The following is a 26,484-nucleotide window of genomic DNA, read 5'->3' as shown; positions in this document are numbered from 1 at the left end:
TTTTGAGGAGGAGCAATTTTACTTCAGCCCCTTTTTTTATTTCTGCATACAAATAGTCTTCAGTTTCCTCATTTATAACTTTATTTATTTATTTATTATTATATAATTATATAATGTATTATTATTTATTATTTAATTTATTATTTATTTATTTTTTTGTTTATTATTATTTATTTATTTATTTCCCTGTCTTTCACATCTTCTTTTGGCTGTGCCTGGAGGATTTCTCCTCGTTCTGCTCCTTGCAGATGCCCCTGGTTAGCACAGGGGGCCATCCATGGACATACTCTGATTTTCATGAACAAGGTTGCTGTAATTAATCCCAGATTTTGTCTGCCTTATAAGAGTTCACTGTACCCCCATCTGTTTTGGAGACCAAGCTGGAAGCATTCTGGGTTCTGTAAGATTTTCAGTAGTGCTTGTCTTGAATGATGCTTGAGTTTGCCCATGATTTAGCTTTCTTTCAGTGTCTCTAAAAGTTGGAGAAAAACATGTTCTATCAGACATTATCAAAAACTTCACAATGTAGGCCTGAATTTCAAGTCAATATTTCTGCATGGGTTTTGCAATGTGTGCTCTAGGTATCTTCCTTGTGTATCCTTTTCTGTGGAGGTACAGATATAAATTACATTTTCATGAGGGTTTTTTTTCTGATCCAGCTATAGAAAGGAATAATTTGATATATAGATAGATTTGATAGCAGATCTTCATTCAGTCCTGACCTTCACTCAAAGCCCCTAACTTTATTTTATCAGAAAGCTTAGATTATTAATGTCCAAATGTTTAATTGCTTAACTATACTGGGTCTGCAGACCTGGAAAGATCCTTGCAACATGACTGTAGCACTCAGTTGCTCACATGGGTGAAATTTTGTAAACACAGACGTTTTGGCCCGCTAGCAAGTTCTTTTATTGTGTTGTATTTTATTTTACTTTATTTTTTTTATCAGTTGTGGTCGATAATGAGATGCAGATGATTATTCCTTAAAAGCTAGGTTGACAATGGCTTGTATCGGGAGACATTCTATCTTCATAGAGTCCCTTGCAAATGCAAAACTAGATGGGTATTTTTTAAAAGGAATTGCATTTCATTACGCAGTCTTAGGTGAATTTTCACGTTTAAGAAGCCAGAATACAAGGGAGCGCTATATTAGTGTATTATTCTCACAACAAACAAGGCACTGTTCTGTTGCTACCTGCTTGGCCATTGTTCCCAATTGTGTGTGCTTTGCAGTGGTATTTGGATGGTTTCCTGCTCTCTGCCAGCACAAAAAAGGCATTTCTGTTACAATGGCCCCTAACCACACAATGACGGCATTAAGGATTTATTTGGAGGTTTCATTATTTTCTCCTCTTTTGTTCCTTCCAGGATGTCTTCCAAGCGACCAGCCTCTCCGTATGGGGAAGCAGATGGAGAGGTAGCCATGGTGACAAGCAGACAGAAAGTGGGAGAAGAGGAGAGTGACGGGCTCCCAGCCTTTCACCTTCCCTTGCATGTGAGTTTTCCCAACAAGCCTCACTCTGAGGAATTTCAGCCAGTTTCTCTGCTGACGCAGGAGAACTGTGGCCATAGGACTCCCACTTCCCAGCACAACACAATGGTAGGTTGGCTTTGCTCTATTGTGCTCTATCTGCTCTGAGCTCCGCAGCAGCCCGAGCTGCCCTGGGTGGGGAGTGCAGGGCACAGGGCACCCCCATCCTGGGCGGCCGTGCCCCTGGCAGTGCAGGCTGTCCCTCGCCCTCGCCTGCTGGCAGTTGGGGTGCTGGAAGCGTGAGAGCTGCACTGGTGTGAGCTGGAGCTGTGTGTGTGTGTGTGTTCAGCAAACAGCAGGCGGGTTTGGAGCCCTGCAAGTGAGAGTCACGTTTGGCACGGAGTCTGAAACATCGCCCCGGTGCCAAGTTTGTGCAACACTAAAGCTTCAAAGACTGCGTGAAGGCAAATGAAAAAAGAAACCGAATTCTGATGACTTAAAAACTTAACGTCTGAAGCGTGATTCGCGTCACAGATACCCGCAATAAAATTTACCGTGCTTATGAATCAAATCAGCTCACTGCTTTTTGGCCTGTGAGTTCCACTCTACAGCTGACTCGGAGCACTCCATTCATGGCAGGCAGCTTCCAGGGGAAGCCCAGAACTGGCTGTGTCTTAAAGAACACAAAACAGTGCCCTGTTCTTGCTGGCATTGTAGTGTCACTGTGCTGGCTTTGGGCACATGGAGCACTGAGGCATTTTCAGAAATGAGAGGTGCAGGGAAAGGGCCCCAGCACTGAGGCATTTTCAGAAAGGTTCAGAGGTGCAGGGAAAGCTCCCCAGCAATGATGCATTTTCAGAAGGGCTGAGAGGAGCAGGGAAAGGCCCCCAGCACCAGGAACTTGCACAAAGCTCTGCTGTGAGCACAGAGCCAGCACAGTTCTTGCCTGTTTACAAATTGGCTGTAACTTTTCTGTCAGTCCCCCACCTCCACTAGGGCGCTGGTAATTTCACTGGAAGGGAACATAATAAGTGGACCTGCATATTTGAAGGCTTTTAAAAAAGCATTGCAAAATAGGTGATAGGGTATTCTCATAAAAGCCTGCAAGAGCTCCACAGTGGTATTTAAGCCCTTACAGCTCATTATGCATATGTAACAAGCCCTAAGTAAAAAGCCTTAGGGATTATTATTCCTCATAGGACCAAGTCACTGGATATTCACTGAAACTACTCTCCTAGACAGAATAACTCATTGATCCTGATCCATTTCCCTTCCTTTTTTTGGGCTAATGCTTAAGCTCAGGCAGTGCTTTGGAATACTTAATTTTAGTTTGTGTTATTGCAACTTTACATGGGGAAAGAACATCACTGGAGAAATTACTCATGGGCAGACAATGTCATTATCTTTTTTGAGCTTGTTTATTTCTCATCCTTTATCTTATGTTTTATGGAGATGAAATTCATTAACGTAACAGCTCCAGCCAGTGGGATGTGAGGGTATGTACTAATATATGGGCTTTGGTATATTGTGGCCTTTTTTAAGAGAGTGTTTTGAAGATAAGGAATTGTTTCTGACAGCATTTAAGTCAATAGATAAAGTTGTGAGGGCACCAGTAGTGTAGAATCAGACCCTAATGAAATAAAAACGTAATGTTTCCTAAGCATCCAGCAGGAGTATTTCAGCTACACCTCACTGGGACATTTAACTGCTCTTTAACTGATTTTAACTAACCGCTTTGCTTCTTTGGTCATTACAGTTTTTAAGAACAAGAGGTTTAGCTGATCTCCTGGTGTAGCTTCCTGCTATGGAGGTTGTGTTTAATGTGATGTCAGAACAGTATTTTCTGTCATTTTACAGTACAAGGTGCTGAATCAGGGGTGTTTTAGGTAGTTTTGCTGCAGCAGTGACACACTGCAGCCTTACCTGAGGCAGTGTTTGGGGGGCTCCAAGGGTCTTGTTTTGTCCTTATACATATTTAAGAAGATTGGCAGCCTGTATGAATGTAACATTTTGGTAATATCTCCCTTTCAGTGAGGACTGTGTTGTGAATCATCACTCAGGTAGTTTAGAAAGGATGGATGCAGCCTGTGTGTCTCCCGAAGGAAGGAAGTGATAGGTCTGAATGAGTAAAATAGCCATAATCACTCCCTCTGCTGTTGTGGTAGGTAGTTATCAGAAGGAAATCACTGGATAACGTTTGGATGAATTCAGTTGGTGTGCTTAGCAGTGACAAAAATCATTCCCACAGGGCATTCATTTCTAACCTGGCAGAGGACATTTTTGTACTGTTTCAATTGACATTCTGCTGTTTTATCCTCTCTGGGCAGCAGACCCAGGTGTGTGCAGGTGTGCACACAGCAGCACAGGCTGCAGTCTGATGGAGTTTTACTGATAAAGCTCCAGGAGCTTCACACTTCCCAACTTACACTCCTGGAAATTCACCCTGTTGCACTTCACCAAGTTTTAATAACTTAATGAGACAGCTCAAAATTCTGGGTAGGTTTTTATGAGAGGAGGGTAAAATTCCTATAAGGACATCTTCAAACCTGATCAAAATTTGCAAAAATCTGCAGAGCCCACCAAAATGAACAGGATGTTTCTGAGGATGTTGGAAGTGCAGCTCAGTTGGGCTCAGGGATCACTGTCTCCAGCTTTCTCTTGATAGAAGAAACTGGGTACTTATTTCACGTAGGAAAACTCTTCTCATGATAAGAAAAGAAACAATAACTTATCAGATTTAGAGCAACTGCTCAGTAGAAAATAAGAGGCAAATGGTTTGACCTGGAATATATCTGAGATTTTTCCCTGCCATGAGCCTTGCAGGGAAGCCCTTGAGGATTACAGTATCAGTCAATGGCTCTTCTGAAGAAACCTGTTAAGGCCTCAGTATTTGGGTAGCGCAGATAGTTGTTAGCTCATCTGAGTTACAAAGGTTTGTTTTACTTGTTTCTATTTGCCTGCCTTTATGTTCTATTTGTCTGCTTTTGCAACTCTCAAGACCACTGATCTCACCAATGGTGTCTGTGTGCTAAATTCTGGAAAATGAGAAATGTCAAGGCTAAAAGCACTGATTAAAGTATTCCACAGGCATGGTGTGTTTAAATCAGAGCATCCTTTTTAGCTATAGAATATCAGTGAAATACAGGATGGGATTAAAAATACAATAACTAAAAGAAGTACTGAAGAAAAGGTCAAAGTGGTAAGTCATAATTCTGCCATTCCCTGGTTGTTCCAAACTGATGGCTGTGACTACACTGGTAGCCCACATCTGTCCTGCACTTTCAGTGGGATTTAGAATTCATTTTCAATAGTGCTTTAAATTGATAGGAAATATTCTGGTGCACTGTTCAATAACTTTGTTGCTTCACACTGAAAGAAGTTGTGTTACTGTGGTGAATGAAGTGACTCCTGTGTAACTTGGGAATAATATTGAGAATGGCAGTTCTGCTGGTCAAAGAGCTCACCAGCACATTGCTTTGTGCTTTTCCTCCACTTGCTCAAGTAAAAGGTTGTTTAATGCTTCATTTGGATTCTCTTATCACATCTCTCCTGGCCTGTGCCTCACCTGTTGGCCTGGAGTTGTCAGCATATGAATGGTGGTGGATCAGAACAACAAGCGCTGGAGCACTCAGCCATTGTTGAGGCCTTCCGAGGAGGATGGAAATCTGAATGCATATAGCTTTTTAAAAAGTCAAATAGGACTCTAATTATACTGAGCTAAAGAATGCATATTAAAAAAAAAAATAAAAAAAAACAACCTCACAGTGGTTTCAGAGAAATTTTAATTTCCAGTGTACCTTTGAGCATCAAGCTTAGGATAAGTTATTGTGAAGATACAATGCACAGTGTTGTGAACACCAGTGCCTTTACTGTGCCAGCTCTCATAATGAGAATTTCATTGTTTGGGGAGAGCAGTCTCCTACACTCTAGACAAAAGTGTAATTACTTTTGAACGATGTGGAATGTGCTCAGTTTAATAGCATGGAGAATAGATTCACAAAGATTCAGATAAAGCTAGCTTGGAAGCCATATGTGCAGTGTGGCAGTATGAAATTGTTAGCAGGCACCATAATTACAACACACACACGCACACAATTTCACAGTTTAAACTAGAAACTGTTGTTTTTGTAAGAGATAGGCCTAGCTGAACAGGACTAGTTTAATTAAAGTAAACCAGAAACAGTGGTAAGTTTGCCTTTGTCTGCTGTTCTTTCCCTCCTCTCTTAGTGGTAAATTGATATTTATAAGATGATGAAGTTGCAAACACTGCATTGTAAATGTCACCACAAAAGTGGCTGGTGGAAGCAGTCTGTGCAGATACAACTTGAGGCTTTTACCAGGGTTTAATCTTTATACTTGGAGCATTTCAGGGAGTCACCGTGTGGGCTGTTAGGAAGGGGAACAAATAAAAAGGAATCAAGTCAGGACCCATCAAAGGGCTGCAGAAATTGCTGCTGCACTGTTCAATGCAGACCCTGGAGAACTCTCTGCAGAGATTGAGGATCAGGTGTGATGGAGCCAGAAACAGCTTTGATAACTCTTTGATAACACTTTGATAGCATCTTGCGTTCAGGTTGGGCTGATCTGTGTGTCCCAATGTCCTGGTCCCTGCTCTCCATCCCTGTGTCCTGCTGGCATCACCTGCTCCAGGTGCAGCTCCTGTCTGGGCACGCAAATGCTCTCACCTGCATTCCCCAGGTGAGCCAGGGTCAAAGCCATGGGGCCTTTCAGGAGCAGTGTGCTCTTGTGGAAATTTCCCTCTGTTTATTGAACCACCCTCTTAACACAGTGACTTTTGCACACTTGTGGCCGTGGAAAAGCAGGGTGGGTGCATCATTCCCAGCAGAAACACCTGCTGAAGTCTGAGGTGACCCATTGGTGTTTTGATCAGACTTTGAAAGGTCCAAAGGGACATTAAATAAGTAATGAAGTAAGAAAACTTCTTTTTTTAAATTTTTTTCCCCCGTTCCCCAAGCAGGAGGGTTAAAACGACATTTAAACCATTAACTTGACAAATCAAGACCAGACTTACAACATATATTGTGTGGAATACAGGGAGCAGATGACTGTAGTTTTTAAAGGCCACGAAGAGAAGAGGAAACAGCAGTTGTTTGTTTTTGCTGAGGACCATCTTACTGTGAAGCAGTCATGTTTTTAATGGATTCATTTGAATTCAGTTAAGCAGAAAATAATCAACAGAAAAGTAAACACCTTTGTTTTATGGAAGTGCTGGGAACTGTATGTGTCCATTGTTTGCAAGTGATTATGTGCCTAGGCATCAACTCATTGACTTCATACTGGAAAATGTCTTCATTTAAACTTACTGCATAAATACATGTAAAATCTAATTCAAATGAGTAGCTGAAAAAATCTGCAGAAAAAAGAGATAGGTAGAACTGTAAAGCCCACATTTGGTAGGAATATTCAAACCAGATGCTCTCTCTTATGAAAAAAGAAGTATTAAATGCCCTATAAAAAAACTATGTAAGCAAAAAGCTTGGTCATCTTTCTAAGTAACAGAGATAGCACAGATTTGAAACAAAATTTTGAAGTTACCAATTTGAGGAGCACTGCTGAGGGCTGGGATATGGAGAAAGCCCCTCTAGGGCTGCAAGGCCAGTTTATAGCAGCAATCCAAAGAGACTACATTTAAATTTTGATACACCTTTTGCTTCCAACAGTCACTCCCTGTGTGTGACACAACACAGGTGGGGTCTGTGGGATCTTCTCCATCCTATTGGAAGTCAAACAGTAAATGTGGGATTTGTGTTGTTTCTGCAGTCCAGGTCCATCCCCTGTGGCACTCTGCCCAAATTTATTCTAAAACTCCACCATTTTTGGTGACAGTGGGTCTTTCTCGTGCTGTAGTGACACACAAACTCTGCTGCCACTTAAACACCCAATTCTCCATGGTTCTGAAAACACAAGTCCAGAGAAATGAAGTTTGAAATTTTTGTGCTTTTCCTTTCAGTGTCTGTGTGTCCTTTGGCCAAGCTTTTGTCTCAGTGTAACTATTATCAGAGTAAAGAGCAGCATGCCAGGCTCCCATACTCCTATCTGACATATTCCCCAAGGCAAGGCTGTGGGAATCCTGAGTTTGTTATGTTTTGCCCCCTACACAGCACAAACTCCTCCTTTTGGACACCACCTTGACTCATTTTTGCTTCAGTAGTTGTTAATTCATTTTAGAACTTCCAGAACAGTTTCCCCATGTGCTTTGTGTTTGCTCCACACACTTTTCATACCCCTGGTGCTTCTTCTGAGCAGCTGGTGTGGCTTTCTCCCTTTCCTTTCAGTGCAGGTGCAGATTTCTCTGTTTGCATCTTTACTCTGTCAGTTCCTGTCTGCTTGCAGTTGTCCTCTGAAAACCTTTTTCTGCTTTGCCCATTTTCTTCCTCTGCTTGTAGACATATTTAACTTAGTCATTTTTATTATTTAATCCATTCTAAAGCCCTTCAGTAAATAGCTCATATGAAGATGTTGCACAGTAAGAATGAGTGTTGAGCTATTTGCCTGGACAGAATGTCAATAAAGTAGGGGATGTTTGGTTTGTGATGTGCAGCTCTACTTAGCACAGATACACCGAACCTAAAAGGCATTGTGAGGTGCTGGGCATGGTTTCTTGAATTTCAGGGCTGCAGGGAATCCCTGTGGTTATAAACTCAGGCTCTGAGCACTGCCAGAAGCTGCTGCCACCCTCAGTGCTCACAGTTGTGCCGTACAGTCCCTTCTCTCACTGTCTGAGGTTTGTGGCCATGGGAAGTTACCCACTGCTGTTGGGATTTGGAGCATTTCTTTGTTTTCTGTCCTTTCAATGGACTGGTGATGTGCTCATGGTTTTTGCACTGTCTTTTTAAGTGTGATTTCTCAGGTCATGCAGAATTCAGCTGGATTAGGCTGTGCCAAGGCCAGCTTGCTTTCTCTAGTTCTTCCCACTGCTAATGCTTTTTCAGATTCACCAAAAGTAGTGGTGGTTGTGGTGGGAATGAAAATGGCATTTAAAGCCTCATGTCTTCCAGTGATGCTTTTTCCCTTTCATGGAGCTAGCTGCATCCTCTTGTCTTCAGTACAGCAGTGAAACACCACCTCCTTCTCTGCTGTAATAAAAGTAATTATTAGTTTTCTCTAGAAATTCATGGCTGAAGAAGGACCTTTGGCAAGTTAACTGCAGATTTCATTATGTGTTTACTTAGGAATATGTATTTACTTAGGAATGGACATTTCCCAGTGGTAGGTCAGCTCCTAAGATGTGTTCAGAGACCTCCCCACAGGAGGACATGGATGTGCTGCAGCATCTCTGAACCAACCAGTGTTCCAAAGTGTTTAAAAGACAGTGAGAGGGAGGAAGCAAACTTTGTGAAGCAAAAAGAGTTCTTTATGCCTGGGGTGGCAAGCATGTCTGAATGGTTTGGCTGGCCTTGTTTCCAGGTTCTCTTTAACACCCTCGAGTTCTTTGTTTCTGGTTCTGGTTTAGGTGCAGGTGTGGGATCAGATATGGCATTTTTGCACTTTGCAAGGGAGAAGTAGACTTGGTGAATCCCATTAATTAATAATCCCATCACTAGATAAACCAGCAAAAGTCACTGAGTGGAGTTGTGCCCAATGTAACTTGGGACAGCTTTTGCCAGGGCAGTGTAAGCAAGACTGTAATTATACATGGAAATAGTGGAAATATGGAAATAGTCTGCCTCATCATCCTCTTCTTATGCTTTTAAAACTGAATCCCCCCAAAGGAAAAAATAAGAGCTCTAAAGATTAACTTTCTGTGGTTTGTACAGGCAGCAAGCAAATTACACAGATTGTCTAAAGCATAGACCAGTAAAAATCTAATATCAGACTGTTATTATCTTTATTTATACTGTACCAAGAGCATGATTTATTTTTATAGAGACAGAAAAAAGAAACATTCCTGCCCCAGAATGCTTAGCTTATGACCCTGTTCCTGCAAAATAATCTGGTTGATTGGAACCTAATGCTGATGGTAGCAAGAGGGAGGGAAGGAGAGGTCACTGGCTATAACTCCTTCTGCACATAGCTTTCTGTGGGATTGGATTTTGATGACAGAAAATAAGAAATATTATAGCAAAAAGGTAAAATCCTTCTGACATCTCAAGTCTGAATTACTGGGGTAGATTGTGTGTGCATCTCTCCACTAAGTCATGTCAGAGGTGGAAGCTTGCACTGCTTGTTAATAGTGCTAGCCAGAAATAATGCAAAACATCCGTGCTTCAGACTCTGTGCTGATTTTCAGATTGAATTTAAAGTGTGGCTTTCATCTCTGTAAGTGAAACCTTCCTCTTTGCTTTCACTTTGGAGTGCTGCAGTTGCAATCAGGAGATTGCTCAGCCTTGGATCCCTCTGTGTTCAGCAGTATCTGCTGAGGGTTCCAGAAAACACCCAGACACGAGTGCAGAGCTTGGCACTGAGGATTTAGGGCTCTGCTAGGAGCAAGTTATTTTCTTGCACAGTTTTCAGTTAAATTTATGGAGTCCCAGTGATGAATTTCTGGTGATTATTGGAGCCTTGGTGCAGCATGAGGGCATTTTGGCTTTTCTCATAGAGGAAAGAAGTTATTTCCTCTCACAGAATGGAGCTGGCCACTAACACATCATACAAAGCCATGTAAATCTGAATGTCACTTTTGGGGTGAAGATTCAAGGGTGAAGTCCCATCAGACTGTCTGTTTAAAAAGTGTATGTTCAGAATGGAGCTAGTAAATTCAGCTTTAACTTTATAGTTAATGGGAGTAAATGGGTAATAGTGGGGTGTGATTCATTTTGTCCTAACAGATCCTGTAAGTAGGTCAGGAAACTCCCACCCCAGAAGTGCCTATTCTTCTTCATAGGTTGCAGCTGGAGCTTAGGGTGTTAAGCTCAGCTGTTGATCCCTATAGGTTATAAATCTGTGCTTAGATAACTTCAACCAAAAAAGCTTTGAGTCAGAGGTAATTGCCTGGCCAGAACATTTAATAATTTGTTTTTGGTAAGTAAAGGTTTGCTGTATAGTGCCTGGCTCTGTTGGGAATAGAAAACATTCTGCATCTCAAGAGTTCAAACCCCTCAACTCACTTCAGTTTGTGGCCTGCATCTGACTAATGATAGTGAGTGCATGGTATATTCTTTACTTTTATAAATATTAAATCTGCAATCCCCCCACTTTTTTTTTTTCCAAATTCTTAAATTCATATGTCTTGACAGAGACAGCAGCAGAGTGTTGGGGAGAGCAGATTGCTCAGTCACAATAGTTACATGTATAAGACTTGTGTAAATTCTCTTTAAACCTGTTTGATAAACTCCTCTGGAAAGCAGTTTTCAGAATTTCATAGATCTACCAGCAGAGCTGCAAATAGAGTCATTCAGTCCTGCAAAGAATACATCTGTGGCAGATGATGTACTTTTCCTGTTTGCTTGTGGCCAGTGTAAACTTGGCTTTTGGGCAGTGACCATAGCTTCAGTTCTGAAGCTGTCAACATGGGTATTGGGTAACATATTGACACAGTGAATTCCTGAGCTTTCCTTGTGAATAAACTGATTGGACTGAAATACTTAATTTAATATTTAGGACCTGTATCTTTGTGTTGCTCGGTAAAATATCACGGAGTTGTTGGACTTGTAATTTGATAAATATTAACAAAGATGGCAAGGTTTTGGTTTACTGAGTGAAATTACATGTTATTTCCACGTTCCAGGTTGCTGATTTATCATGGGCAATTCACTTCTGTCATCCATGGCTGTGCCAGTACAGTGGAAATTGTCCTTGCCCTTCATCCATGATGGTCTATGATTTATCAGAGTTTCCACACTCGTGGAGATTATTGATGCCATTCAGTGAGATTGGGGTTCAGCTCAACAAATTTGAGGCACATAAAAGTTAGGGCAGTCTGCAAAGTTTGTGTGACTAGGTAACCACCTGCCTGGAACAACATTTCCAATCTTAAAATAAGCACCCAGGACAGGAAAGATGAATTACCCTCTGAAAGTGCTTGTCTATTGACTATGGAGGGAGACTTGATGACTGAGTGTCAAATTTGGGGCCAAAATTAGGTGAGAGTAATCCCATTTGTAGTATGTGGTGTTAAAGGAGTAACAGAGGTTACTGTGCAAAAATCCTCTCATTTTTCTGGAGAAGTAACCATGTTCTAGGTCATTCTTTTTTTGGGGGAGGGGCTGGGGGTGTTGTGTGTGAATATTCTATCAGAATTCCTTTTTAACCAGTACTGATGGTATTTAATGGGGTTTTAAGAATTGGGTATTCCCTTAAAACAAACCTTTTGTTGTATATCTATTAAGTAGTTCAGATAATAAATAATATCCTGGTTAGCAACATGTATTGGAGAAAGAAGAAATACAGAAAACCTTAAAAAGGTTATTTTGGGAAGGTTGTCTTAGTATTGAAAAATGGCATTAATTCTAATGCCATTAATTCTATTAATTCCCTTTTAAAATTTAGGGAATTATCAAATGTTATTAAAAAATTAAAATGCATAATAATAATAATAATAAATGCATTTTTCCGTCTTAGTATCAGCTGCGATGAACATCAGATTTTTATTGTTCAGTTTAATCGATTGCAGAGATCATATGTAACCTGTTAAAGATGTGATTTAGCCTTGCTTGGTCATTTTTGTAAGTCCAAATGCTTTGCACAGGCATAGCAATGTATTGGTTAAGAAACTGTAGCAAAATTCCAGGCTTACTCTGTAGTAAAATTCCAGGCTTACTCTGTAGAAACCTGTCTGCTGCGCGTGTTTTAATTCTACTTATGTCCTCCTCTGTGTTTAATCCAGAAAACGGGGATATGTACATGTGCACAGCTTCACATTTTGGCACCGTGTTTGGTAGATTGTGTGCTGTGACTTGTATCGTGCCTGCAGGCCATAGGAAAACGACACAAATTAAATGTGAAATAGAGGGAGACGCAATTTAGAGCTCGCATCTTCTAGGGATGCAGTATGGCATCTGAGAGTTGCGACATATTGCAGAAAATCCCCCCTATTTGCCCAACAAGAAGGGGTGTTTTCAGCTGTGCAGCTCGGCAGCATCGCTGGCCTGGCTGGGATGGCTGTGGCTGTGTTTTATTTCGGGCTCTGGCCATGACCACTGCCACACTCTCTGCCTCCTCCTCGTTCCTGTCTCTGGCTGCACAGGTCCTGTTCTCTCTGCCCTCCTCTGAGGCTCTGTAATTATATTTACTTCACACAGACACGCGAGTTCCCTGTTCCCTTTTACATATGTTGTTTTCCTTCGTGCTGAGAAAACTCCACAGCCTGACAGGGCGCTTTTTTTTTTTTCCTTCTTTCCCTTTTTTCTTTTTTTTTTTTTTTAAGCACTCCAAATTCTATCCAGCTTTAAACTCTTATGTTTATAACCCTGAATATCTCTAAAATGTCTTTACCTAAAACACTTTATGGTTTTATTACCAGGTTTATGCCAGTAATAATATTCACATCAGCTTTCTTAGGGATAATCTTTAAGCAGAACCTAGCAAGAAAGGCTTTGAAAACTATCATTCCCAGGAACGCAAATCTGGGAACATGAAACATCGGTTTAATCGCCCTCCCTGACAACTTAACACGACAGATTGAAAAATACAAGCCGATATGGAAGCGGGATCAATGGATTATCAAAGTCCTAAACATCTTTCCTTGGGCGGGGGGAGCAGGGGGCTCTGGGGTGCTAAAGCACCAAGTTTGCACGGCTTACCCCAGATCCCCCTGCCTGACTGGCAGCGGAGTGGGGAGGCAGCGAGGGAGATTTACATGAGGGAACTCAGGGGGCTTTGTCACGGCAATTGTATAAAGTGATATACAGTGCAAATCGACTCGAGCATGTCCCTGGATAGCAGGCGGTTTACAGCCTCTTCAAGCAGAGATTACTGCTTTATCTTGTCATACTAAATTAACGTGGCAGCACACTGTTAAACAGTGGTGACCTCTTCATCTGTGGAAATTGCTGCCTAGAGGAGAGATGGTATTTAAGACTCTCTCTCTCTCCTTTTCTCCCCTCCCCACTCTTCTCCATCCTCTTCCCTTCCTCCCTGTCTCCCTCTCTGTATCTTGTCTTTTTTTTCTTTTTTTTTGCTGTAGGGCCCTGAGGCATTTTTGGGTTAGGTTGTAACATTAAAGACAAAAAGAAAGAAAGAAGGGGGAAGGGAGAGGCTTTTAACATCAAGGTGACAACAGCTATGTGTTAATTGGGCCTTTGTTGTTTGATTAATAGCCACTTTGGTGTAGAATATTAAGACAGTTGTTTGGACAACTTTCTAAAAATGACATGTCCTTTCAGTAAACTGGGATTAAGCGGTGTTCTCTGGTCTGCACATTTTAACTCCTTATTGTTATTGCATTCAGGGCTCAGCTTGCTGCTCTTTTGGAGCCAGCGTTTCCATCCTGGCACCATCCGGGGCTGGCATGGAGTGCCACAGCTCTCCAGGGCTGCTGCAGCTTCTGAGGGTCAAGGTGATGGAAATACCTCTGCAGCGTGGTCCATTTCAGAATTGAATAATGCTCCGAGCAGGGCAGCTGTGTGGGAAAAGGGAAAGAGCCATTTCATTGGGCTGGCAGTGCGGTGCAGAACAGGGAAATTAAATCCCACGTTCCCATCTTTTTCAGTAAACTGAGTCAGTTGAGGAGAGGATGACATTTCTTCTTTGGACAGGTTTTCTTTTCTTGGTTTTTCTATTTACTATGCAGCGCTTCACCGTGGGTCCAATCCAAAGCTCTTTGAAGTCACTATAAAGACTGCTTTGTCTTTAATAGGCTTTGGATCAAGGCCCACATGACCTTAGGCAAATTATTGCAAATCAGTGTTATGAAGTGCTTGGAAATTTGCAGGCATACATGTCCAAAGCATTACTTTTTTATATACTTTAAAAAACAGTTGGGAGGCCAGGTGAAATCAGATTGGCCAGGGTGGCCTTGGAGGTGTCTATATGTGCTGAAAATGGAAATGTTATGAGTGCAAGTTTGGGCTAAGGAGGATTTCCCTACCTCTCCTGTCCTGGCTGATGAGTGTTTAACAGGTTCACTTCCTGTGCTCTTGCCAGTGGACAAGAGAAAATGTTTTCACTTCCAAAACTCAGCACTGGCTCTGGCAGGCCGTAGGACTTTAACCACTGCAGTCCTATGAAGATGGCTGTAGGAATTTAATTATGTGAGATGGAAAACCATGATGATCTATCTTGGATTTTTCCCTGCTGGAGACAATTGTTCCTTACTGTGAATTTCTTGAGCTGCCACCTACACAAGGATTGATGCAAAATTCTGTGCGTTTTGTGTGTAACATTTTCAGAGGCAAGTTTCTGTTCGCTTCCCTGGGATGCCAGCACAGCTTATTTTTGCAGCAGAATATTTGCCATTTCAGATGCAGTGTATCTGTGAACACTGATGTTATCACTGTTTCCTTTGGCTGAATTTTGAAGGCCATCGAGCTAAGCAGTTACACCAGAGATATGGAAAGGGCTGACTTCCTGATTTATTATTTGGGGAAATCAATGTGTTTGATAATTTATGTACAGCTTACAGAGGCCACGTTAGTGGCTCATGAATCGATCAGCACCAGCAGAAATGAAAGCTAACGAGCTCGTTTCAATAGCAAGTTGCTCATTAGCAGGTAGGCTCGCTGATTTTCAGGGTTTCCAGTTCAAAGTCACATGTGATTTTCCCGTGTCCTCGGAAGGGGCAGTTTCATTGCAAAGAGCAGGAGCACAAAAAGAAAGCGTGGCAAGGTTCTGAACGTTTTCTCATTGCTTTGACATAAATGTTTACAGCAAATGCTGGGCTGGAGGGGCAGCCATCCCATGGCCTCAGACTGGGTCCATCACCTTTCTGCCTCTGAAATGGAGTTTACTGGGGTATTAACAGTGGATATGGGAAGAAGAGGGTAGAGAGAGGCCTTTCCTGTGTTTTGCACAGAAATCTCTGCATCACCAGCGCAGCATTTTCAGCGCAGATTTCCCCAGCTCAGAAGCCGTGTGTGGGATGCCAGCCAGCAGGCAGGGTGTCCTTCCCTCCATCCCCAGCCACCTCTGTGACCCATCCTGGTTAGATAACACCAGGCTGTGCCTTCCCCTCTCCTGGTAACATCTGAAGTGCTTTGGGGCTTCTGGGAGGGTTTTTGGTGGGTGTACACAAAAACTGGCTTGTTTAGTTCAGTTGTTATCCTTCTTGGTACAGATACCAAGCGCTGACAGAACATGGGATGAACTTTCTTCTAGGAAACAGAACTCTAAGGGTCAGCACTGAGAGGTTGGGTAGATTTTTATGGTGCTAATCCTCATAAACATGCCTGAGAGCACGGAACTGGTTTTAGCTTTGTGCATTAGTAGAGAATCCTGGTGTCCAGCACTACTGGTTTGGTTTATCTTCTGGTAAAGAAGCACATTCATTTTTAGCCTTTTTGAAAAGTAAACCCATTGCTTTAATTACCAAACTTCTGATAAAATGTTCTTGAACCTTATGTTGCTTGTATATATGAGTATATATGTAAAAATATTTAGGTGTATATGCACAAACACATGTATTTCAGCTATCTCCTTTAGACATGAGGAATACACCACTCCTAATCAGACTGAAAAATCCCAAAAAACAGTTTCTTGACAGAGTTGCCTGAGGCTCTTGCAAAAGAGGGACTCTCAAAACATATTTTTAAAATATTTTAAAAAAAGACAGATTTTCCAAATCTCAGGAATAGATTTTCAACTGCCTGATTTGGCTTGAAATGAGTTGGCTGAATCAGTTTCTTTTTCTTTTAAGTAAGTCTATAAAGCTTTGATGAATCTGGCTCATTGTTTAGCACTTATCTCATGAGTAAAGCTTGAGAGGTTTGGCTTGAAACTTACCAAATCACATCTTTGGAAAATGGCCCAAGCCTATTGATTTATCTGAAAAAAAAAAAATCCAGAGCAAAACACAAGTAAAAAACCCTGATCCAGCTTAGTGAGTAAGTCCCTTGCAGATCTATAGAGCTCCTAGTGAATGAGCACATCCATTTCTCACCATTTTCAGCCTTGTGCTTGGTGGAACTGCAGGGCTGGGAGGGACTGGGAGAGGTCACCCAGACCCAGCTCCAGTCCAGGGATCAGCTGTGCCAATGTCATTTCCTTCAGAGAATAGTCTGACTTCTTGGAGTTACTCAGACAGGAGGCTCAGAACCTCCCAGTCTGTCTAGCAAACCTAGGGTTTGCTGTCTCTGCCTTTAGAAAAGAACTCCTGTGTAATAACTCCTGTGGAACCTTTCCTGAATCAGTTTTCTCTCATTAGTTCTTGCCCTAGCCACTGCAGCAAAAGGAAATGCTCTCTTTGCTGCAATAAATGTTTTTGCATTTGAAGAGTGATATCACATTGCCTTGTCTCAAACTGTCCTTTCAGTATATGGGACTCTTGTCTCCACCATGGTTTTTCTAAAAATTTTTTTACTGTTTTGTTGCTTCTCTGGAGCTGCTTAGAGTAGAATCATTCACATTTTAACAGCTGTGTCTCCTGCTTAAAACCAGATGCTGTTCCATTAAGGATAGTGGTGTCTGCAGCAGGTGCATCTGAGGTGCTGCTGAGAAGCTCTAACCCCAAGTGACAACATGCTCTGGGTGGCTCAGACACCATTTCACAAATGATGCTGTCAAGATTTGCTCAATTAACTCGCAGGGAAATCCTCTCCTGTGCATTTCCTGGTGCAAGGAAGGCTTTGTGTGCTGCTCTCTTTTGCTTGGGTACCTGGCAGAGGACAAATTCTGGGGCTGCTTAGCTTTGCTGAGCCCTGAGTGCAGAGCTCTCAAATAGCAAAATGGATTATAGTGCCTCCTGCACATCCAAGAATGGTCAGCAAAGTCTGAGTACACAATCTTAGTGGAAAGAGGAAAAAGAAATGTTGAGTTTCCAAGACAAGGAGTTGGCAAAGGGGAAGGATTTGCAATTTAAGGCATTTAATCTGGAAGTCAATGGGAAAAAATAAACATCAGACCTCAGGATATCAATTTTAGGCATCGCGTTTAAAAAGTACTCAGTCCCCTAAATATGATTATTTTAATATGTATAAGGTAAAGTGTGCAGAAGGTTTAAAATCATAATCCATTTCCTTTTATTATCTTTAAGGAATAAACTGTTTGCACTAGCTGAAATAAGGTAACTAATACAATGAGGATTATGCTTTTCTGTATGTTATAAATGCAATAAATCCTCTGTTAAAAAGGCATTATCAAGTCAATCTTTCCCCTTTATTAGATGACATTTGGTAGGAATTGACCTTGATGTCAGTCAGCACTTCCTGTTCCTTTTACTGTGTTTTGGGCTGCTTGATAAGAGAAAAGCCTCTTCACCTTTAAATAATTTTTTCTCCCTTATCTCTTGATTTTTGCATTTTGGGGATCATGCCTTGTGACCTCCAGAAAGAGGGGTGAGCTGTTGTGTTCATGGCCTTGATGCATTTTTACAAAGCAGGGAGGTAATCCAGAGGGGAGAGCAAAGGCAAGGAAGGTGGTTCATTTACTGCACACACTGCTTTTTTTGGAGCTCTGCTGTAACAACTGCAGCTCCAGGGGTGAACACCTGGTGATTGCTCCCACCTGTGCGTCTGAGAGAGGCTGGGGATGAGCCCAGGGTGTGGTGCAATAGGGGAGTGTGCTGTACTGCCAAAGGAAAACCACTGTGCAAGACAGGATGGCAGTGATGGGCAGCATTCCCAGTAGATCGTGGCAGAATCCTCCTGTGGAAGAGCTGCTTTCTCTTCACTTTCCCTCCTGACCCTTTCCAGTACAGGATTTTGAACAAACTTCCCAATCTTTGGAAGTGCAAAGTGCTTCTGCAGTCAAAAATTCAGAGTAGCTGATGGCAGATGACAGCTGCTGATGAACAGCTCACCCCCAGCTTCAGTGCAGAATTTGGGTAGAATGTCACTACAGAAAGATGCTACAGAAACTTTGCAGAGTTCACAACCAGCACACATCTTGTAATAAAAGAAATAAAGTTCACATGGTGGTGGCATGATGATGGTCACCTGAGCAAACAGGAATTTTGAGAGCAGGTGTCATCCTTGGGCTACAAAAGGGTTGGTGGTGATTGGGGTGGGGCTGTGCCCCATCATCCCCAATTGGCCCCAGCTGTGCCCACAGGTGAGCAGCATTGACAGTAACGAGGGCACAGAGGGCACACAGGTGCAGGGCATCAGCAGCAGGGCATAAAAGGGCTGGGCTGAGGGACAGGGAGGGCAGATGCTGCAGCCTGCTGGGGTGGAAAGGTGCTACTGTGTTTGGGGTTAAGGTTTCTGAAATTGTATGGTGGTTGTCTCAACTGCTACCTGTGCTATGACAGGTAGGGCCAACTCTTTTGAATTTTCTGTGTGCATTTCTGGGGGAGTCTTTGGAGATGCTTGTAAATACAGGATATTAGCATGTATTATTTTTGAGAAAGAAGGTGGAAAAAAAACCCAAAAAAACCCCACAAAATAAAGAAACAAGAAAGTGCTGATATTTTGATAAAGCCAGTGTGATTTAAGGTGCAGCCCTTGAAAATGGATGGCTGTGTTAAAACTGGCCGGAGGACCTGCCACAGGAGTTGTGGTAGGAAATAGCTCTTCATCACCAGCAAAAGATCAGTTTGTGCTGTTGCAGTTTCCTTTTTGCTTCTAGATTTATCAGTTCTTTGTCGGGTAGGCTTTTGAACTGTTTTGATAAATAATTGTGCTTGTGAAGGTTAATGGAGTGTCAGTCCCTTATTTACTCTCAAGTCAAATGTAGTGCATGCTAGTCAGAAGTGTAGGTCATGCTGCATGCCCAGCTGACCTTAGTGCTTTAAAGTGTGGTTATAGTCAGATAAATGACAGGGAAAATGACATTAAAGGGTCCTATGTTTTCTGTCTTGCTGTGGCTTTTGAGGTCAAATTTAGTTGCATAAAAATATGATATTTCTATTAATTGCCTGTAATGCTATAACTTAACCCAGGGTTTGAAAATACACTGTGTCTCTTTTTGCTTCACATCATCCCTAGTAATAAACACTTTGGAAATGGTACTTAATCATTTTTTTGATGATATGTCTGCAAAGCAGAGTCTAATTCTTCTTTTGTAGCTGCATTGACTCCTCTGTGCTGAGGGCAGTTAAAAAGAAATGGTCAATAAAGCAAGCAGATAGACGTTACTCAGGAAATACATGGGGAACAGCAGTGTTGAATACAGGTGACAGTTTAAAGGCACTGTTGTGTTTATCTCCATGCATAGTTGGACATTCTCCTGCTTCAGAAGCAGAACACAGATACTTTGATCTAAACTTCCACTAATCTGTGTCAAATTAATTCAGCCCTGTGGTCAGAAGAATGACCAGCAGTTTCCAAAGGTGTTTGTTGCTCTCTGTTTTCCACTTTATTCTCCTTAGTGTCTTCCCTGGATATTGTGTTTCTTTTCATAGTGCTTAAGCCCTAGAGTAAATTTAAGATTAGCTACCAAGATTTGAGGCATTTCAACAGCGAATTCTGACAGTGTTTTGTTTATCACTGTGCATAATCTGAGCTCTTAATTTACTCTGTTACTTCCAGGGAAAAAGTTTTACTTTGTATTGAAGTGAATAATAGCTGACATGAAAATAAATAAACACAAGGGCTTGAAATCAAGTGTGTTCAGGAAGTGAGATTTCCAGAACAGTTTAGTCTTCTGAAAATGTGATCCCATTGTTCACTGAGAATAACCTGTGGAGTTAAATGCAGTTTGCTCATGGGGATCTCCTGAAACTCTTGCTAGCTGTTCAGTGTTCTGGCCAGCACCTGTAGAAAACAAATGTGTTGAAATCTGGAAAAGCATGTTGATGATGAAGATCTTAATGGAAAAAAGTTGACAAAAAGATTGGGGATTTTTGGCAGTCCTCAGTTTTCCATTCAGTCACTGGAAATATAATTTAGGTGTTGCTGTTTGAGTCCATGGGCCTTCCTAATCCCAGGTATTCTCCCTTGGATGTTCTGGCTGATTTGGGTAACTGGTTTCCATATCACCAGTCTGGATGAGCATGGGCTGGGTTCAGACTGGTTCTGAGCTGTTCAAACTGAATCCAGCCACATCAGACCAGTTCTGACTAGCTCAAACCTGCTTGGACCAGTCTGAACTGGCTGGATACAGTTTAGATCAGAAGTTGAGACTTGGTGTCATTGTAGCATCTTTTGACCTTCTGTTTTTGAAAGTTTCTCTGAACCTGAAGTTGAGACACTCTGTAGTGTTTGATCAACAAATCAAATAAATGAAAATATATTGAGAAGGGCGTTGTATAAATATAAGAGTGCAGGCTCCAGTAGTGCTGGGGGGGCTGTGGGGAGGACTGGGTGCCTTTCAGGAGGATCCGTCTTATGTGTCTCACTTTTACCCCCTTGTAACACACAAATAAACCCTCAGCATAGTTCCCCTTTACATGTCACGTGCATGTGATTTTCACTTTTTTTATTTCACGTAATTGAGTCTGTCCAGGCAATTTATTTTTCAGATAACTCATCCGCACATAAACGTGCATCTGAAGATTAAAAAAAACTGAAATAAAAAAGTTTTATGTAGCTCTTTTGAGTAAGCTTAAACGTGTGTACTGTAAGGGTAGACGCTCATAGCCCAGAATAGAAGAGAAGAGGAAAATAATAAAACCCTTCAAAATGCACTGTAATGTCTTCTAATGTGTATAAATACGTATATATGTATTTATGCACACACACATACATATATGTATTTATATATTTATATATTTTGATTTATATATAGTAATAATATAAATATTTATATGTTTATATGTTTATATGAAGTGTGATTCAAAACCAAATACCCTGTCTTTGTGTTCACTCCCTCTCTGTGCTCAAGGTCTCTAGGTGCTCAATCGGAGCTTTTTAATTATTTTTCCCTGTTTGATGTTGCTGGGTTTAATGAATGCATTGCAGAGAACTTTTTGTTAGAAACCCTCTGTACATCAGCTCAGTGCTGGTGGGCGCAGTGGCACCTGGTTGGATCACATCCTGAGACCCAATTTTAATAAATTTAAGAGCAGAGATTTTGTGAAACCATGCTCTGTTAGCCAAGCAATGCTTTCTCACCATAAAGCAGCCTTACATTCTTTCCAGTCAAAGTGGAGGAAATTGTGCCTTTCTTATTTGGGTTGGGCAATTCTGTGGGTTTTGCAGCATCACTTCGTGATGACTGAAAACTGCAGGGAATACTCAGAAATCAGTGATTCAAAGAGGAATTTGGAGGAAAAGGACTATTTCCAGCAAAAGTTATTCATTCTCTGCTGATGGTGGGTAGTTGGCTGTGCCTGCAGAAGAATTGATGTTCCTTGGGGTTTTTTGGTTTGTTTGTGAACATGATATACATCAGCGCACGAAATTAATTGTTGAGGAAAATACGTTGTGCACTTAGTCATCTACAGGAATTTGATTTCTTTAATGAAATGATATAAGAGAATGAGAATGAGCTGCTTTAAAGCTAATAAAGATCATTTGTATTACTCAGAATAATTTAGGTAAGTGATGAGAAAGGGGAGGGAAATTAGCATTTCTGTGCGGTTTGCTTACTGTGTAATTCTTAATCAGGAATGTCACAACATCCCTTGATATCATCTTATCACAAAGGTCTCTTCATAGTAGGCAATGTATGCTGCTGACTGCAGTTTACAGAAACAGAAGAAAGAAGAACTCATCTGCAGAGTGGGAACAACTGTGAATCTGTCATAAATTAGAATTTATTAGGGTATTTTGCATCACTCAGCCACAGTCTGAGCTGGCGAGGTGTGTGTACATTTTAAATCTTGTTTAAGCTCTGCTTGGGTGAGCTTTAGAATGGGACTTAAATGGTAAAATGGCACCGTGCTGCTCCCTGGAGTAGAACTTAATGTCACCATTTGAGGTGTAGTAGGAGCCAGAAGAGTGAGCAGGGAGTTGGTTCTTGATAATCTTGGGTGTTGAATGTGCTCTGCCTTTCCTGTGCTTTGGGACCTGCTAAGGCAGCTCATGCTCCTGACCTGTCCTATGTGCAATACCACAAAGGTGTTTTGTGACCAAAAAAATTCTGAATAAGCTCTAACCTATACTGTGTTTATATATCTATGTTGCATTGATTGACTTGTGTCATATTAATTTTTAATAATTATCCTGATCTATTTGGCATTTTGATCAAATACTGTCCTTTGAAGTGTGCAAGATGCAAATAAGTTTGGTTGCTACTCTGTAAGCATGTTCTGTGGAACTGCCTTTCTGTGAAAGGATTTATTCTCTGTTCATAAGCACAGAATATGGATATTCCTCTTCTTTTTATATCCTGTGCAATTCTTCCTCTAGAGGTGAAAAAACTACTTTGTTTTACACCAGAATTCCAAATTCTGTTTCACTAAAGTTGTGTAATGGTTGTAGGTAGGAAGAAAATAAAATTATAAAAGAGCAGAATAGGTGAAATGAATTTTGGAGGGAAAGCAAGTTTGTTAATAACTGTTAAAGAAGATTAAACCAGTTACTGCTTGGCCAAGTCCTGTAACATTACTGAAAAAATGTAAGAGACTTAGTTGTAGACAAAGTAATGGAAGTCTGTGAAAAGCAGGTAGCAGAATAAAGAAATCAGGTAAAAGCAGATCCCTCAGTCCTTTGGGCTGGATGATATTCATTGCAAAAATGAATGAGATGAACATTCTGAACCAAAAAAGTTTCTTTTTTTAGATTCCTGTTCTTATGCTGTAGTAAACTCCAGTGGATACAATGAGGGTATTTCTCAAGTTGCTATTCTGTTTTAATAAAGTTATGTTTCCTGGCCCTTCTTGAAAATGAAAACTTCCAGAAGATTGCTTTCTGAAGGAGAAATAGTGTGATGCTAATCTCTGTGGAGGCAAAGACTGTTTTGATGGTTATCATCTTGTAAGTCTTGTTATAATCTAAAAACGCAGAAGAACATACAAAGAAAATACAAAGTAAAAGTAGATAAACAGATGTGAATTGAGAAGGCTCATGAAAAATACACAATGTGTATGAAGCAGAACGTGATTATTTAAGAAGTGTAGTGGATTTAGGCACATACCTTTCACAGAATTGATGCCTTGTGAAGGCTGCCCTAGAGCAGAGGCTGGGCAGAGTTACAGAATAAAGCAGGGATTTATTGAAAGCATCTCCTCCATGGACCCACCTTGGGCAGCACCAGAGCCCAGCCAGGGCTGCACCCAAGATGAACCAAAATGGCCCCAAAATGCACGGCCGGGCCCGGGGTCTGTCCCTGGGATCAGTTCTGCTCCATTTGCACCTTGCAGTTCATTGTCCCATTCCAGCTTTAGCCCAGGCAGTCCCACCCTGCTTGTTTTTCTCTCTCCAGCCCACGGTGTTTGTGCTCCTGGGCTGAGATTTGGATCATTTGTCCTTGGTGCCCAGCTGGAGCAGGAATTGTTTTGTCTCCCTGCTCTGTGCTCACCATCCCCTAATACAAAGTTCAGACCCACACACCTAAAGCAGCACAGAATGTGAAAAATATAAAAGCTAAACCTGAGGCATCATAACTATTTCATGTGTGGCTTTTCTTTACTTTCAGCCAAAGGGATGGAGTGAAATCGTCTGCCTGGTACAAGTTTTTGCAGGCTAGCAGGGAGCAGCTGAAGTAGTCTGCCATCCCTTTCCATCTGCAGGGAGCTGAAGTGTGAACGCTGGGAGCAGTCCAGGAGCCACTGCTGGCCCATGGCATTCCTTTTATCCCGAGTTCTGTGCAGATAGTCCTCTCCCCTCCAAGGAATTAGCACAGACAATGGGTTTGTTTCACAGTAACAAAGCTGGTGATCAAACTGGCTTTGACACTCAACATAGGTTTTATTACACTCGCAAGCCAGAGTTGTTGTATCTGGTTAGTAAGCTTGTATTTTTACAAAGATAATCGTTTTATACTGCATGATTTCCAAACTATTAGAAGGATTTAATGTATGCTGAAGCCTCTACCAAGCTGTTTTGATAAGCAGTCTTATTTTTTGTTTAGCAAGGTCTTACGGGCGATCTTTAGTCCCTCAGGGAAGAGCTCATAAAAGTCTTAAAAGTGCTTTTGCAGAGCTTTATTTATTATTTTTAAGCACGAAGATTACTAGCACAAAGATAACAAGGCTCTTGTAGTACAACATGTTCTTTGTTTTTGCAGGTTATAGCTAACATATTAGAAGTTCTCAGAATGCCAGTTTTGTTTGTTAAGTGTTTTGAGAGCAAATAGATGTAATCCTGTATTGCGTTATTCTCTTGAAATGACTTTAGCTGGAGAAAGAGGCAGTGGGAGAGATCTGGTCTGAGTAAGGGTGTGAGGAATCATGTCACTAACCACATTTACTCATTACAAGGTAGTTCTTACAATTTTACTGTATTTAATATCTAAAGATTTGCAAATTACTTTTATATATGGGGAACACTTCATTGCTAGAAATGGGATGAAGAGGTGGGCTAAAAATAAAACCAAAGTATAGACCACAGAAGAAAATAATTTTAAAAACCCATGCTTGGCATTCAATATAAAAAAGTTCTAAAATTTCACTCCCAACGTTTTCTCATATATTTTTACTACAAACAGATCCACAGTTTGCCTATAATTCTTTGATTGTTAATAAATCAGGTAGAAATGATGGGATAAGCAGTAAGAAATCCTGAACTCATGCTGTATGTTTGGGGATGGGCTGGAATGCAGAACAGCCAGGGGAGAAATGTTTGTTTTAAGGCATCAGTTATCAGATCGTGCTCTGTGCTGGAGATAGGCTGATAATGGTCTGGTGAAGAGGCACTCGGAGTCACTGGTTCCACCTCTTTATTTTCAGACACTTAAAATGAAGTCAGTGAGAATTAACTGAATATACATATTATTGTGCATTTCCAGAAATCCCACTAGGCACCTCCTTCTATCTGTAGATACTTAAATCCCTGAAAAATCTGTTCCTATGCTCTCTAAATCTCAGAGGATAAAGTTAGAAATCAGTGCAAAAACGGATTATAAGTTATTCCTTTTGTGTCAATGCGCCCAAACAGTTTCTTGCAGCTCATCTCTAAACCCTGTAAATGTTTGAGATTTTCTCTTGCTCGTGCAGTTGTGGCAGCAGTCTGAATATTGTGGTGTTTGGAGAAAATCAAGGTGCATTTCAGTGTTGCTGTCAGATATTGTGGGGTGGCACTTGATATATGAGAGAATTCCCAATTTCCGGTTCCAGGTGATTGGGCTGTGGTGCCTCACGGAGTAATATAAGGGCTGAGTATTTATGGTATCCATAAAAATGAAAACACAACCGCTGTGGGGCTTTTAGCCAATGATCTCTGGGCTTTTTATATCAATTATATAAAATGCCTCAAGCTGCAGGAGCTATTCATTAATATCTCAGTTTACATATGGAGGAAAAAGGTAAAAGAAAACCATAGGGACTGCTGCATCAGACACTTGCCTGTGTTTTTGGGCTTTGAACCATTTTCAGCCTGGTTCATGGGCACCAAGCACTGGAAATACCTGTTAGTCTTTGCATTGAGCCCTCTGCCAGTGCATCTTCTGCTTCATCAAGGGGAGGTTCTTAATTAGATACAGCACTTCATGTCAAATAAATACAGACTGAAGGACAAGAGCTAGTAATGATTGCTAAAAATAAGTAATATTCCATTACAAAGTGAAATTTTAACATTTTAGAGGGAGCACAAGATGTCATCAGGGTTGTGTAAGTCTTGGTGGTACCTCCAAGATATGGATCATGGAGTTCCAAATACATTGTGGCAGTAGATCCAAATTCTGACTTGAATGTATTTCCCTTGATGGTAGTAGCATGGTCACAGTAAAAAGAAAACAAGAAGTGCATCTCTGCTCACTGTGTTTAGTTCACCTAATTCAGGTAAAAGTTCTCTGCCACTATTGCCTCTTCAGCTGACTCTGCTGATCCATTCCCTTCCTCCCTCACTCTCTGTTGTGTTTGATTTCCTTGTCATCATTAAAACCACAGTCCTAGGGTAAGAAATAATCAGAATAAGGACCGTGGTTGCTTTTCATGGATCTGACTGCAGACCAATAACCTTTGGATCTTTATGATGCCC

The 26,484-nt window shown here is 41.3% G+C and overlaps 1 protein-coding gene across 13 annotated transcripts in view; it reads left to right on the top strand.

Annotated features, from left to right (window-relative positions):
• Nucleotides 1–26,484, top strand: part of SOX5 (SRY-box transcription factor 5) — a 590,818-nt gene that overhangs the window by 355,312 nt on the left and 209,022 nt on the right. For 11 of the 13 annotated variants that reach the window (XM_054281898.1, XM_054281897.1, XM_054281899.1 and 8 more), the window contains one exon: nt 1,369–1,600. In XM_054281898.1, coding sequence (XP_054137873.1) covers nt 1,370–1,600 — 231 coding nt within the window. In that variant the 5' untranslated portion in view covers nt 1,369. The remainder of the gene's footprint in view (nt 1–1,368; nt 1,601–26,484) is intronic. The other 2 variants (XM_054281906.1, XM_054281905.1) reach the window with 1 other exon arrangement.

Source organism: Melozone crissalis, unplaced genomic scaffold (genome assembly GCF_028551555.1).
Source record: "Melozone crissalis strain CALT ecotype California unplaced genomic scaffold, PUWL_Pcris_2 ptg000033l_1, whole genome shotgun sequence".
Lineage (NCBI taxonomy): Eukaryota > Metazoa > Chordata > Aves > Passeriformes > Passerellidae > Melozone > Melozone crissalis.
This window is presented reverse-complemented; position numbering and strand designations above follow the sequence as displayed.